The sequence below is a fragment of the Amblyraja radiata genome, chromosome 14 (genome assembly GCF_010909765.2).
Source record: "Amblyraja radiata isolate CabotCenter1 chromosome 14, sAmbRad1.1.pri, whole genome shotgun sequence".
Taxonomy (NCBI): Eukaryota; Metazoa; Chordata; class Chondrichthyes; order Rajiformes; family Rajidae; genus Amblyraja; species Amblyraja radiata.
Genome location: NC_045969.1, coordinates 4026194 through 4041436, shown reverse-complemented (window position 1 = coordinate 4041436; position 15243 = coordinate 4026194). Strand labels below are relative to the sequence as shown.

The following is a 15243-nucleotide window of genomic DNA, read 5'->3' as shown; positions in this document are numbered from 1 at the left end:
GGAACGGGGTACTGATTGGGGATGATCAGCCATGATCACATTGAACGGCGGTGCTGGCTCGAAGGGCCGAATGGCCTACTCCTGCACCTATTGTCTATTGTCTAATCCTGATAATCCAATTTTCCTGCTCTCCACCCACCTTATCTGACCCCCCCACCAGCGACTGTTCCCATGAATACTAAACTTCCCCTGACTATACAGCAGTAGGGACAAGATGGTCTGCCGTTTAACATGGCGATATCACCCCAGGAAGTTGGATGGCCTGAACGAAACGGAGGAGAGCATTGGCGGAGCCCGTCTTGAGACGATAATATTTGGCACGTGAAAACATTTGGGGAAGGGGTTGTCTTCCAGCAGGGTGATGATGTCTTGTGGGTGATGGCGGAGGGTGAACAAGTAGCCAAGTCCCACACTCAAGTTTTTTTTTTGTTTTTTTGCACCATTTGATCCTGAGGGCAAAGTTCAGTCCTGAGGTCAACAGTCACGGCAGTGAGCCAAGCGGATTCGCCTGTTTTCTGCCCGTGAAGTCGGACGGACGATTTTTTTCTTCTTTGTTTTATTACCTCTCGGCTCGGATCTTGTACCTCAGAACGAAGTAGGCGATGATGCGGAGGGAGACGAAGAAGATGCCGAGGACGATAAAATCGAGGTAAAGTTTGGCGTGCTCCACGTCGAGCTCTTTCAAAATGGCCTTCGACTTCTGGAAGTGACAGGTGGCGTCCTCCTCGCAGTGGAGGTCCTCGCGGTCCAGCCCGTAGATGGACAGGATGACGCCTTCAAAACCGTACCTGCGCGGGAGACACAACGCGGTCAATCACTCGCGGAGCGCGGAGCCTGGAACAGCACGGCGACAGGCCCTTCGGCCCACAACCTTCCGTGCCGGACACAACGGCCAAGACTGCAGTAATCTTGTCTCGCGAGTCTGAGGAAGTCGCCTATTCCTTGAAAAATGGTCCCAACTCTGGAGTTTAGAAGGATGAGAGGGAATCTCATTGATACATGCGGGTCATGCAGCATCTCTGGAGAAAAGGAATGGGTGATGTTTTGGGTCGAGACCCTTCTTCAGACTGAAACGCCACTTCCTTCTCTCCAGAGATGCTGTCTGACCTGCTGTTATTCCAGCTTTGTGTGTCTATCTTCGGTTTAAACCAGCATCTGTAGTTCCTTCTGACCAAATGTCTCTCAATTTTTCCTCAACTACCTCCTCCAGCAGCTCATACCATACAGCCACCACCCTAAGTGTGAAAAAGTTGCCCCTCGGGTTCCTATTAAATCTTTCTCTGTCCCCTCACATTAAACTCATGTCCTTTAGAAATTGAATTTAGAAGGATGAGAGGGTTTCGTATAGAAACATAGAAAACTCTTCAGGGATTGGACAGGCTAGATGCAGGAAAAATGTTCCCCATGTTGGGGGGAGTCCAGAACCAGGGGTCACAGGTTAAGAGTAAGGGGTCGGCCATTTTGGACTGAGAGGAGGGAAAACCTTTTCACCCAGAGAGTTGTGAATCTGTGGGATTCTCTGCCACAGAAGGCAGTGGAAGCCAATTCACTGGATGTTTTCAAGAGAGAGTTAGATTTAGCTCTTAGGACTAACGGAATCGAGGGATATGGGGAGAAAGCAGGAATGGGGGGTACTGATTCTGGATGATCAGCCATGATCATATTGAATGGCGGTGCTGGCTCGAGGGGCCGAATGGCCCACTCCTGCCCCGATTTTCTATGTTTCTATGCCTTCTGGTTCACAATCCCCCTACTCTGGGCAAGCGACTCTGTGCGTGGCAGCTCCTGTTATTGGGGAAAGTCCCGCGATGTTCGGGTGCTTGCATCTACCTGACATACGACATGTAGGACATCCACTGAAGGTATTTGGGGATGGTGTCAAAACTGACAAAGAATCCAGAGAAGAGTAACACTGGGATGGCCGTCACCGGTCCCACAAACGTGGCCACCTGCGGACGGCAAGTAAAGGGTTAATGCAGCCTGAAGGAGAAAGGGGAAGAGACAGGGGGGAGGCAGGGATAGATTTAGTGGCTATGAGTGGCTAGAAGATGGGTAGATGACAAAGAGTGAGGGTGGGAGAGAGGGAGGGGGGGGGGACAGGGGGGGGGGGGGACAGGGGGGGGGGGGTAGAGGCAGGGGTAGAGGGATGCGGGGGGTGGGGTAGAGGGGGGAAGTAGGGGTAGAGGGGGTGGGAGTAGAGGGGGGGGTAGAGGGGGGGGTAGAGGGGGGGGTAGAGGGGGGGGTAGAGGGGGGGGGGTAGAGGGGGTAGGAGGGGGAGGGAAAGAGGGTTGACGATGCAAGATCAGTCTTTGACCACTGACCTGAAGAGATGTGGAGGCTGCCCCTATCAGGAGGCCCAGGGACTGGGCCACGAGGGATGTCATTGTGCCCAGGGCCGCAAAGAGAATGAATCGGAGAGCGTCACAGGGCTGAGCGGTCATCCAGTAGACGATGCTGCAGTACGCCACGGGGAACATCACCTGCGCACACACACAACGGGCCAGAACATGAAACATTTTTGGAGCAGAGGAGTACATCAGCGCTGCGGTTGTGTTATTCCTCTGCTAATTCAGGGACCCTTTTGCCGTTGGGAACACGGTGGCGCAGCGGTAGAGTTGCCGCCTCACCGCGAATGCAGCGCCGGAGACCCGGGTTTGATCCCGACTTCGGGTGCTGTCTGTGCGGAGTTTGCGCATTCTCCCCGTGACCCGCGTGGGTTTTCTGCGAGATCTTCGGTTTCCTCCCACACTCCAAAGACGTGCAGGTTTGTAGGTTAATCTGGTCAGAGGAAGCGGACTTCACACTTCAGCAGTGTTTTGGAAATACTGACTGGAAGGCGTTTGCAGCCCAGGCCACCCTTGACTCCCACACGGACATTGATTCCTACACATCCTCTGTTCTGGACTTTATAAACTCCACCATCAATAGTGTCACCTCCCTCAAACGGGTGACCATATTCCCGAATCAGAAGCCATGGATGAACAGCGAGGTCAGGCTACTGCTGAAAGCACGGGACACCGCTTTCAGGTCAGGCGATGCTCGAGCCTACAGTTCATCCAGGGCTAACCTGAAGAGGGGCATCAAGAAGGCCAAGCACTGCCATAAGCTCAGGATTGAGGAGCACTTCAACAACAACTCCGACCCCCGACGCATGTGGCAAGGCATCCAGGCCATCACGGACTACAGACCCTCCAACACCACCCCCACATCCAGCGACGCCTCCTTCCTTGAGGAGCTTAATCACTTCTATGGCCGCTTCGACAGGGACAATCTAGAGACAGCCATCAAGGCTGTGCTACCTGCCGATCACCAACCCCTCACACTCACCCCCTACGACGTATACGTGGCACTGAGTAGGACTAATGCACGTAAAGCTGCTGGCCCTGACGGCATCCCCGGGCGCGTGCTCAGGGCCTGTGCTGCGCAGCTGACAGACGTCTGGACTGACATCTTCAACCTGTCACTTGCCCAAGCAGTTGTCCCCACGTGCCTTAAAACCACCTCCATCGTGCCAGTGCCAAAACACTCCACTGCGGCAAGCCTCAACGACTTCCGCCCAGTTGCACTTACCCCCATCATCACCAAGTGCTTCGAGAGGCTGGTCCTGGCACACCTCAAAAGCTGCCTACCCCCCACACTGGATCCCTATCAGTTTGCCTACCGCAAGAACAGGAGTACGGAGGATGCCATCTCAACGACACTTCACTCCGCCCTCTCCCACCTCGACAACAGAGACACTTACGTAAGAATGCTGTTCATCGACCACAGCTCAGCATTCAACACCATTATACCATCAAAACTGATCACCAAACTCGGTAACCTGGGCATCGACCCCTCCCTCTGCAACTGGATACTGGACTTTCTAACCAACAGACCCCAGTCTGTTAGGTTAGACAAGCACACCTCTTCAACCCTCACCCTGAACACCGGCGTTCCACAGGGCTGTGTGCTGAGCCCCCTCCTCTACTCCCTCTTCACCTATGACTGCACACCTGTACATGGTACTAACACCATCATCAAGTATGCAGATGATACAACGGTGATTGGCCTCATCAGCAACAACGATGAGTCGGCCTACAGGGAGGAGGTCCAGCACTTAGCAGCATGGTGCGCTGACAACAACCTGGCCCTTAACTCCAAGAAGACCAAGGAGCTCATTGTAGACTTCAGGAAGTCCAGGGGCGGCACGCACACCCCCATCCACATTAACGGGACGGAGGTGGAACGTGTTTCTAGCTTCAGGTTCCTGGGAGTCAACATGTCCGATGACCTCTCTTGGACCCACAATACCTCAACTCTGATCAAGAAGGCTCACCAGCGTCTCTTCTTCCTGAGGAGACTGAAGAAGGTCCATCTGTCTCCTCAGATCCTGGTGAACTTCTACCGCTGCACCATCGAGAGCATCCTTACCAACTGCATCACAGTATGGTATGGCAACTGCTCTGTCTCCGACCGGAAGGCACTGCAGAGGGTGGTGAAAATTGCCCAACGCATCACCGGTTCCTCGCTCCCCTCCATTGAGTCTGTCCAAAGCAAGCGTTGTCTGCGGAGGGCGCTCAGCATCGCCAAGGACTGCTCTCACCCCAACCATGGACTGTTTACCCTCCTACCATCCGGGAGGCGCTACAGGTCTCTCCGTTGCCGGACCAGCAGGTCCAGGAACAGCTTCTTCCCGGCGGCTGTCACTCTACTCAACAACGTACCTCGGTGACTGCCAATCACCCCCCCCCCCCCCCCCGGACACTTATTATTATTTATTCAAATAATTTGCTATGTCGCTCTTCCAGGGAGATGCTAAATGCATTTTGTTGTCTCTGTACTGTACACTGACAATGACAATTAAAATTGAATCTGAATCTGAATCTTGGTGTACGTGTAAATTACCCCTTGTATGTGTAGGATAGTGTTAGTGTGCGGGGATCGCTGGTCGGTGCGGACTCAGTGGGGCCGAAGGGCCTGTTTTCGTGCTATATCTCTAAACTTCTACAAAATTAACATCAGGTTGCAGTTAGACACAAAATGCTGGAGAAACTCAGCAGGTCTCGACCCGAAACGGCGCCCATTCCTTCTCTCCATAGATGATGCCTCACCCGCTGAGTGTCTCCAGCATTTTGTGTCTCCCTTCGATTTTACCAGCATCTGCAGTTCTTTCAGGTTGCCGTACCTGGAAGGGAATGTCGGCCATTGTCTTTGCCATGTAGTAGGCCTTCAGGCTGTACCAGTAGTTCAGGTGTTCCCGCAGAAACACTCCCATCTCCAGCGGAACTGCAAGGAGGAAAGAGACAGAACAAGCCCCATAAGTTTCCACGTTCCAGGAGCAGAATTAGGCCATTCGGCCCATCGAGTCCACTCCGCCATTCAATCATGGCTGATCTATCTCTCCCGGTCGCGGTTTGTGCAGCGGTAGAGTCGCTGCCTTACAGCGAAAGCGGCGCCGGAGACCTGGGTTCGATCCCGACTACGGGTGCTGTCTGTACGGAGTTTGCACGTTCTCCCCGTGACCTGCGTGGGTTTTCTCCGAGATCTTCGGTTTCCTCCCACACTCCAAAGACGTACAGGTTTGTAGGTTAATTGGCTTGGTAAATGTAAAAACTGTCCCTAGTGGGTGCAGGATAGTGTTAGTGTGCGGGGATCGCTGGTCGGCGCGGACCCAGTGGGCCGAAGGGCCTGTTTCCGTTCTGTATCTCTAAACTAAACTAAAAAAAATCCTAGCCCCATACAGAGTTGGATGATCAGCCATAATCATATTGAATAGCGGTGCAGGCTCGAAGGGCCGAATGGCCTACTCCTGCACCTATTTTCGATGTTTCCTGTCTTCTCCCCATCACCCCTGACTAATCAAATAGCTATTAATCTAAAGTCTCAGTGCTGGGACCCCAGTTATTTACAATTATATATTAATGATTTAGAAAAAGGAATTAAATGTGATATCTCCAAGTTTGTGGATGACACAAAGCTGGGTGGCAGTGTGAGCTGTGAGGAGGATGCTATGAGGCTGCAGGGTGACTTGGGCAGATGTAGTATAATGTGGATCAATCTATCTCTCCCTCCTAACCCCATTCTCCTGCCTTCTCCCCATAACTCCTGACACCCGTGCTAATCAAGAATCTATCTATGCCTTAAAAATATCCATTGACTTGGCCTCCACAGCCTTCCGTGACAAAGAGTTCGACAGCCTTCGGGGAGATGAGATGACCCTGAGGTCGCACATAAGCCAAGATCGCTCCAATCAATCTTAAGGGGCTGTCCCACTGCGGCAACCTAACTGGCGAGTTTAGAAGAGTTTGAAAAAAAAGACGACCTCCTTCGACCTCCCTTCCACTATGATGAAGACTATCTACGACTACCCTCGACTACCTACGACTAACATGCCGAACTACTACGACCTACTTCGACTAAACCTACGAGTAAAAAAAAGTATCGATTTTTTCCTTGGCGACCTTTTTTTACTCGCGGGCATTTTGTAACCTATTGAAAAATGCTCCGCGACCTAGCTGAGGCCCCGAGTACGCGGGGACCGCTCTCGAGGATGAAGGAGAGTTACGAAGACCTCCTAGGACCTCGTGTCGACCATGCTGCAAGTACGAGTCGAGGGCAAACTCGCCAGAACTCGCGGATTAGGTCACCCAAGTGGGACAGCCCCTTTAGGACAGCTGGTAGACAACACCGCTGACTCACAACACCAGAGGCCCAGGTTCGATTCCGATCTCGGCTACTGCCCGTGTGCGGAGTTTGTACGTTCTCCCTGTGACTGCACAGTTTCCAATGGGCGACTTCGGGTTCCTCCCACATCCCAAAGACATGTGGGTTTGTAGGTTAATCGGCCCTCTGTAAATCGCCCCTAGTGTGTAGGGAGTGGATGCAAATGTGTGATAACTGTGATCGATGGTCAGTGTGGACTCGATGGGCCGAAGGGCCTGTTTCCAAGTTGTGCCAAAACTGAACTAAATAATCACCAGCAGCACGTGGCTAATCTAACATCACCATATAACCAGGGGGTAGACACAAAGTGCTGGAGTAACTCAGCGGGTCAGGCAGCATCTCTGGAGAGCATGGATAGGTGACGTTTCGGGTCGAGACCCTTCTTCAGACTGAGAGTCAGGGGACAGGGAAACTAGAGGTATGAAAAGGTCCAGAACAAGTCAGATACGAATAGTGAAACTATTAACTTGGGCAACTTACAACCCAGCGGTATGAATATTGATTTCTCCAATATCAATTAACCCTTGCATTCCCTCTCTCTCTCTCTCTCTCTCTGTTCCTCCCCCACCCTGGTCATCCTGCTAGTTTCACTGTTCGTATCCCTTCGCTATCACCTCTTCCACAGCCAACAATGGACCATTGTGGGCTCCACCTTTCCTTGGTCATCGGCGCCGACTCTGATTTGTTCCATACCTTTTCCTACCTCTATTTTCCCTCTTCCCAAACTCTTAGTCTGAAGTAAGGCAGGACACGGTGGTGCAGCGGTAGAGTTGCTGCCTTACAGCGCCAGAGAGCCGGGTTCGATCCCGACTACGGCCGTTGTCAGTACGTTCTCCCCGTAACCTGCGTGGGTTTTCTCCGGGAGTTCCGGTCTCCTCCAAAGACATACAGGTTTGTAGGCTAATTGCCTTGGCAAAATTGTAAATTGTTCCTATATGTGTGTAGGGTAGTGTTAGTGTGCGGGGATCGCTGGTCGGAGCGGACTCGGTAGGCCGAAGGGCCTGTTTCCACGCTGCATCTCTAAACTAAACTAAACCAAAAATGTGTCTCAACCCAAAACATCATATTTAGTTTAGTTTAGAGATACAGCGCGGAAACAGGCCCTTCGGCCCACCAGGTCCGCGCCAACCAGCGATCCCCGAATATTAACACTATCCTACACACACTGGGGACAGTTTACATTTATACCAAGCCAATTAACCTACAAACCCGTACGTCTTTGGAGTGTGGGAGGAAACCGAAGCTCTCGGAGAAAACCCACGCAGGTCACGGGGAGAACGTGCAAACTCCGCACAGACAGCGCCCGTAGTCGGGATCGAACTCGCGTCTCCGGCGCTGCATTCGCTGTAAGGCAGCAACTCTGCCGCTGCACCACCGTGACCGCCCACTAAAAAAACTCATCTTGACTCTCAAGCCTTTCTTGACGTCCTCTGAACGAGGGCTATATGTATGTAGTGATGTATGTACTTCATCTATGAACCACTGTTGTATAACGGTAGTACCTCCACCAATGTAAAGCACTTTGGCCAACGAGAGTTGTTTTTTAAATGTGCTATAGAAATAAAAGTGACTTGACTTGACTCGATTCCTTTTCTCCAGAGATGCTGCCTGACCCGCTGAGTTACCGCGGCATGTTGTGTCTATCTTCAGTGTAAACCAGCGTCTACACGGGCTGTTCGAGGCGCGTGTGTGTGTGTGCGCGGCGATACTTACAGGTGAGGACAGTGGGCATGAGGGCAGCGAACATCAGGAAGAGCATGGAGAAGAAGAGGAATCCTGAGTTGCTCAGCACTTTCTTGGCCTCGTTGCCGATGCCCAGGTAGAGGAGACCGATCAACAGGCCGATGCCAAGGTGTGAGATGATGCGCAGGTGAGTCAGCACCTAAACACACAACACAAACCATTCTGGTGCTTGTAGTGAAGGAGCTGAAGGGATTTGGGGCGCAGCGGTGGGGTTGCTGCCTTACAGCGCCAGAGACCCGGTTCGATCCCGACTACGGGTAGTTTACACCCCAGCGGTATGAACATGGACTTCTCCAATTTCAGGTAATCCTTGCTTTCTCACTCCTTCCCCTCCCCTTCCCAGCTCTCCCAAAGCCCACTGTCTCCGCCTCTTCCTTTGTGATCATGGCGAATCATACACACTCAGTAACCCGTGCCTGCCTTCTCCCCATATCCCTTGATTCCGCTAGCCCCATAGAGCTCTAACTCTCTTTTAAATTCATCCAGTGAATTGGCCTCCACTGCCCTCTGTGGCAGGGAATTCCACAAATTGACAACTCTCTGGGTGAAAACGTTTTTTCTCATCTCAGTTTTAAATGGCCTCCCCTTTATTCTTAGACTGTGGCTCCTGGTTCTGGACTCGCCCAACATTGGGGAAATGTTTCCTGCATCAAGCTTGTCCAGTCCTTTTATAAGTTTCTATAAGATATTATAACAACATTTAAAAAGGTGTTTAGATGGGTACATAGGTAGGAAAGGTTTACAGGGATATGGGCCAAACAGGGGCAGGTGGGACCTGTGCAGATGGGGCATGTTAGTCGGCGTGGGCCATGCTTTATGGCTCTAACAACATTTAAGAGACATTTGAACAAGTGCATGCAAAGGTTTAGGGGGATAAGGGCCAAACGCGGGCAGGTGGAACCAACGTGAATGGGGCATCTTTGTCGGCAGCGTAGGTTTACAAGGTTAATTCCCGGGATGGCGGTTCTGTTATATGCAGAGAGAATGGAGCAGCTGGGCTTGTACACTCTGGAATTTAGAAGGATGAGAGTGGATCTTATTGAAACACATAAGATTATTAAGGGTTTGGACACGCTAGAGGCAGGAAACATGTTCCCGATGTTGGGGGAGTCCAGAACCAGGGGCCACAGTTTAAGAATAAGGGGTAAGCCATTTAGAACGGAGACGAGGAAACACTTTTTCTCACAGAGAGTTGTGAGTCTGTGGAATTCTCTGCCGGTTCTCTGGATGCTTTCAAGTGAGAGCTAGATAGGCCTCTTAAAGATAGCAGAGTCAGGGGATATGGGGAGAAGGCAGGAACGGGGTACTGATTGTAGATGATCAGCCATGATCACATTGAATGTTGGTGCTGGCTCAAAGGGCCGAGTGGCCTACTCCTGCTTCTATTGTCTATTGGCATGGATAACTTGGACCACAGACAGTTTCCGTGCTATGTGACGCCGCGTTGAACGGTGAGTGGATGCCGCCATTGCCGCCGCCATTACCGAGTCTCTCATGATGCTGAGGAAGGTCCTTTTGAAGAGAATGCAGAATTGGGTCAGGCAGCTGGCCGAGAAGCTGTGGCAGCCTTCCGACGGCGACGGGTCCTAGAAAAGACAAAAGATGAGACTTGGGGTCCTGTCCCACTTGACCATTTTTGCCGGTGACCGTCATGGTCGTAGCAGGTTGCCGAAAAACCGGCGGCAACCCGCGTCACCCTGGCGACAGCCCACGTCAGGAGAAGTCAAGCTACGCTCATTGGCGTCAAGCCCACTACTTTCGCCGAAGATTTTTCAACGTGTTGAAAATTTAGCGGCGACCAGAAAGACACGACGACTTTTTGCGGCAACCACCGGCGAACATGTGGCGACAAATTAGTTGCCTTAAAATAAAAAAATAAAAAAATAAAAAAATAAATAAATAAAAAAAAAAGAGAGTATCGCTCTGAGAAGATACTCTGGCCAATCCTGGGATCAGTCACGGGCCACGTCATGGATCGTGATAGTAGTTTAGTCTAGAGATACAGCGCGGAAACAGGCCCTTCGGCCCACCGGGTCCGCGCCGACCAGCGATCCCCACGTATTAACACTATCCTACACACACACACACACCAGGGACAATTTTTACAATTACCAAGCCAATTAACCTACATACCTGCGCGTCTGGGAGGAAACCGAAGATCTTGGAGAAAAACCCACATGTTTTTTTTTAGTTTAGAGATACAGCGCGGAAACAGGCACTTCGGCCCATCGGGTCCGCGGGGTTGATGGGGGGTTGGAGCGGAGGGGGAAGGTGGGAGGGAGGGGGAGGGGGAGGGGGAAGGTGAGGGGGTGGGCCGGGGGGGAGTGGGGAGGGGTTGATGGGGGGGTGGAGTGGGCAGGGAGGGAGGGGAGGATGGGAAGGGGGGTGGACCTACCTCGATGGACGGTCGGTGCCAGGGCATGGGACTCAGATCCTTGTCCTCGCTCGCTCGGTCCTTGCAGTCGGCGTCGCACTTTCCTTCCTGCACCGCTGTCACCAGCCTGGGGTTCTGCTCCCCGTGCTCCCCGGACGCGATCTCCATCACTGCGGGAGCAAGCACGAAGCGTCAGCCCATCGCGCCCGACCGATTAAGCCTCCGGACTTCAGAGACACATCGCAGAAACAGAAACAAGCCCTTCGGCCCACCGAGACCGTGCCCCCCTCCCCCCCCCCCCCCACTCTGCCTCGTACGCTAGCACTATCCTACTCACACGAGGGACAATTTACAATTTACGGGGAGAATGTACGAACTTCCTGCATACAGTAACCGAGGTCAGGATCAAACCAGGGTCTCTGAGGCAGCAACTCTACCACTGTGCCAATGCGCCAAAGTAGCCATCTTTTAATTTTTTGTGTATCAAAAATAATTTATTTAATTATGATCACGATACAAAAAAAAACAACAACAAAACTGTGGTAACACAATAGACAATAGGTGCAGGAGTAGGCCACTCGGCCCTTCGAGCCAGCACCGCCATTCAATGTAATCATGGCTGATCATCCCCAATCAGTACCCCGTTCCTGCCTTCTCCCCATATCCCCTGACTCCGCTATCTTTAAGAGCCCTATCTAGCTCTCTCTTGAAAGCATCCAGAGACCCGGCCTCGGAGGCATCTTTAAGAGCCCTATATAAAACACTCGTCACCATGTCCCTCTCTATCACCAGCCGGGCGCGGACGTAACCCCGGGAAAGGGGCAAGCATCCGGCTCGGGCAGAGCCCTCTTCCGCCTGGCGCGGTGACTCGCGGATGGCCAGCTTGACCAGGCCCAGGAGCAGCAACCCAACCAGGACATCTTCTGCCCTGCCCACTCCCTAGATCCCGTCACCAGTCCTCCGGTGGCTGACAGCTGAGCCGCTCCCCCCCCCCCCCTCCCCGCTCTACGGACCCGGTGCTCCTTGCCCTCTGGTCCCCAGCTACAAGGGACGTTCTACTAGTCCCTAGCCAAAGCAGCCATGGAGTGCAGGAACGGGGTGCGGATTGGGGATGATCAGCCATGATCACATTGAATGGCGTTGCTGGCTCGAAGGGCCGAGTGGCCTACTCCTGCACCTATTGTCCATTGCTGTGTTGCAGCACGCACCAGTGCAGCCCAGAGGGACCGCTGCATTGCAGCAGGCGCCATTGAATTCAGTCTGCACCTTCCCTCTCTGATGCACATTAAACATAGAAACATTTTAAAAAATAGGTGCAGGAGGAGGCCATTCGGCCCTTCGAGCCAGCACCGCCATTCATTGTGATCATGGCTGATCATCCCCAATCAATAACCCGTGCCTGCCTTCTCCCCATATCCCTTGACTCCACTAGCCCCTAGAGCTCTAGCTAACTCTCTCTTAAATCCATCCAGTGATTTGGCCTCCACTGCCCTCTGTGGCAGGGAATTCCACAAATTCACAACTCTCTGGGTGAAAAAGTTTGTTCTCACCTCAATATTAAATGGCCTCCCCTTTATTCTAAGACTGTGGCCCCTGGTTCCGGACATTGGGAACATTGGGGGGAATCCAGAACCAGGGGCCACAGTTTAAGAAAAAGGGGTGGGCCATTTAGAACGGGAACATGGGGAACATTTTTCCTGCATCTAGCTTGTCCAGTCCTTTTTATAATTTTATATGTTTCTATAAGACCCTTGCGTTGCTTTATAACCGCAGGCCGTTCACCGCGCGAGATCTCACTGAAGTCAGCAGGATTGTGGTAGGTGGGACAGTGTAGACCAATCTCCTTGAGATAAGGGACCAGGCTGCAGACGTTTCCACGGTAAATGCACTGTCCCTGGCTCAGGACATACAGCTGGGTAGAAAGAAAGGGACAACATTCGAGTTAAAGGCAATTTCCTTCGCCCCCCCCCCCCCCGATCACCCTCCCTTCTTTCTTCTCTTTTTCTTCCTTAACAAGGGGGCTTGAACATCGGGCCGTACATAGCAGCGACTACGGAGGCTCAGGACCCCGACCTCGGGTGAACAAGGGAGCAGGAGGAGGAGGACTGTCTTGGAACTGTATTACCTTCCACCACAGTGAAGAATGCTGCGGTGGATGGCTGCGTTGAATTATGTTGTGTGTTGTGTCCTTTTTTAATTGTAACGCTGCATGGTAAATGACATTTGACTGCACCTTATGGTGCATGGGACGAGTAAATCTGAATTTGAACTTTGAATTTGAATTTTGTATTTGGCATTTTTATTCAATTGCTCACAGATACATAGACAATAGACAGCAGGTGCAGGAGTAGGCCATTCGGCCCTTCGAGCCAGCACCGCCATTCACTGTGATCATGGCTGATCATCCACAATCAATAGACAATAGGTGCAGGAGTAGGCTATTCAGCCCTTCGAGCCATTCAGTACCCCGTTCCTGCCTTCTCCCCACATCCCCCGACTCCTCTATTTTTAAGAGCCCTACCTAGCTCTCTCTTGAAAGCATCCAGAGAACTATTCTTGCTATTGAGGGAGTGCAGCGTAGGTTCACCAGGTTAATTCCCGGGATGGCGGGACTGTCATATGCTGAGAGAATGGAGTGGCTGGGCTTGTACACTCTGGAATTTAGAAGGATGAGGGGATCTTACTGAAACATATAAGATTTTTAAGGGTTTGGACACGCTAGAGGCAGGAAACATGTTCCCGATGTTGGGCCACAGTTTAAGAATAAGGGGTAAGCCATTTAGAACGGAGACGAGGAAACATTTTTTCTCACAGAGAGTGGTGAGTCTGAGGAATTCTCTGCCTAAGAGGGTGGTGGAGGCCGGTTCTCTGGATACTTTCAAGAGAGAGCTAGATGGGGCTCTTAAAGATAGCGGAGTCAGAGGATATGGAGAGGAGGCAAGAACGGGGTACTGATTGGGGATGATCAGCCATAACCAAATTGAATAGCGGTGCTGGCTTGAAGGGCTGAATGGCCTACTCCTGTACATGTTGTCTATTGTCATCTATAGTCAGGATCGAACATGGGTCTCTGGCACTGTGAGGTAGTAACTCTACCGCTGGGCCTCTGCGCCCTGGTGCTGTCTCACTCTGTTCTGTCAGCAGGGTCCCTCCAGACAGAGAGAGATAGAATCCCCCCATCAGCTTCGCTACCTACGGGGGGGGGGGGGGCGGGACTGTCCGACAGGAGGCGAGGGGCGGTCGTGAACTGCAGGGAGCAGCCCGTCGCTTGGGGCAAGGCCAGCGGAAGGAGAAACAGTGTTGTGCCTTACCTTGTCGAACAGCTCGAACAGCTTGGCGCTGGGTTGGTGGATGGTGCAGATCACGGTCCGTCCACCTTGTGCCAGGGACTTCATCTGTGACAGAACCTGGTAACATGAGGAACTGTCCAGCCCACTGCAACCAAGCACACACAGAAGCTGAAATTGGTCCTCGCCAATGAGTAGGTTGACCTGTGATGAGCTTTTGTTGGCACTGGGCCTGTGCTCGCTGGAGTTTAGAAGAATGGGGGGGGGGGGGGGAACCTCATTGAAACGGACAGAATAGTGAAAGGCTTGGATAGAGTGGATGTGGAGAGGATGTTTTCACTAGTGGGAGAGTCTAGGACTAGAGGTCACAGCCTTAAGGGCCAGTCCCACTTGGGCCGTCATTTACGCGACAGGCCGGAAGTGACTGACGTACGACGGTCATCATGCCTCCGCACGGCCGTCTGGAGCGCGTGACGTCATTTGAAGATGGACACAAAAAGCTGGAGGAACTCAGCGGGACCGGCAGCTTCTCTGGAGAGAAGGAATGGATGATGTTTCGGGTCGAGTCTCTTCTTCAGTCTGAATTGTGAGCATTGTAAGGAATGATGATAAAACACACACACACCTAAATCCTAGACTTCCAGCGGCGGAAGTCGGCAGGAACTGGAGGACGGAGATGTGTGGTGCGTCCGTCACCGTTCCCGTCGGAAACCAGCGCCACTGCGTCGCTAATGTGTGTGGTCAGCATGGGCAAGTTGGGCCGAAGGGACTGTTTTCCCACACTGTACAAATGTGCAAACTCCACGCAGACAGCACCTGAGGTCGGGATCGAACCGGTGGGGGGGTGGGGGGGTCTCTGCTTTACCCTCTGCGCCGAGGCTGAGCAAAACCTACCTGGTCGGCTCGTCGAAAAACATGACGGGGGGGTTGTTCACCAGCTCGAGGGCAATGGCCAGACGCTTGCGTTGGCCTCCAGACAGGCTTCCCGTGCGGACGTTCGCACACTCCAGCAGTCCCAGAGCGGTGAGAATCTCCTTCACCTGCACAGAGGTCAAAGAGGCTATGAGATTTACAACTTCACAAGTGATTAGTACGGGTGTCAGGCGTGATGGGGAGAAGGCGGGAAAATGGGGTTCG

General features: G+C 52.5%; 1 protein-coding gene across 1 annotated transcript in view; it reads right to left on the bottom strand.

The window, feature by feature from the left end:
* Positions 1-119: 119 nt before the first annotated feature.
* Positions 120-15243, bottom strand: part of LOC116980296 (ATP-binding cassette sub-family G member 1-like) — a 32453-nt gene continuing 17329 nt past the window's right edge. The window contains exons 6-15 of the mRNA XM_033032378.1: positions 15001-15146; positions 14131-14254; positions 12617-12731; positions 10841-10989; positions 9930-10031; positions 8416-8584; positions 5165-5265; positions 2322-2480; positions 1831-1949; positions 120-788 (exon numbers count right to left, since the gene is read on the bottom strand). Coding sequence (XP_032888269.1) covers positions 560-788; positions 1831-1949; positions 2322-2480; positions 5165-5265; positions 8416-8584; positions 9930-10031; positions 10841-10989; positions 12617-12731; positions 14131-14254; positions 15001-15146 — 1413 coding nt within the window. The 3' untranslated portion in view covers positions 120-559. The remainder of the gene's footprint in view (positions 789-1830; positions 1950-2321; positions 2481-5164; positions 5266-8415; positions 8585-9929; positions 10032-10840; positions 10990-12616; positions 12732-14130; positions 14255-15000; positions 15147-15243) is intronic.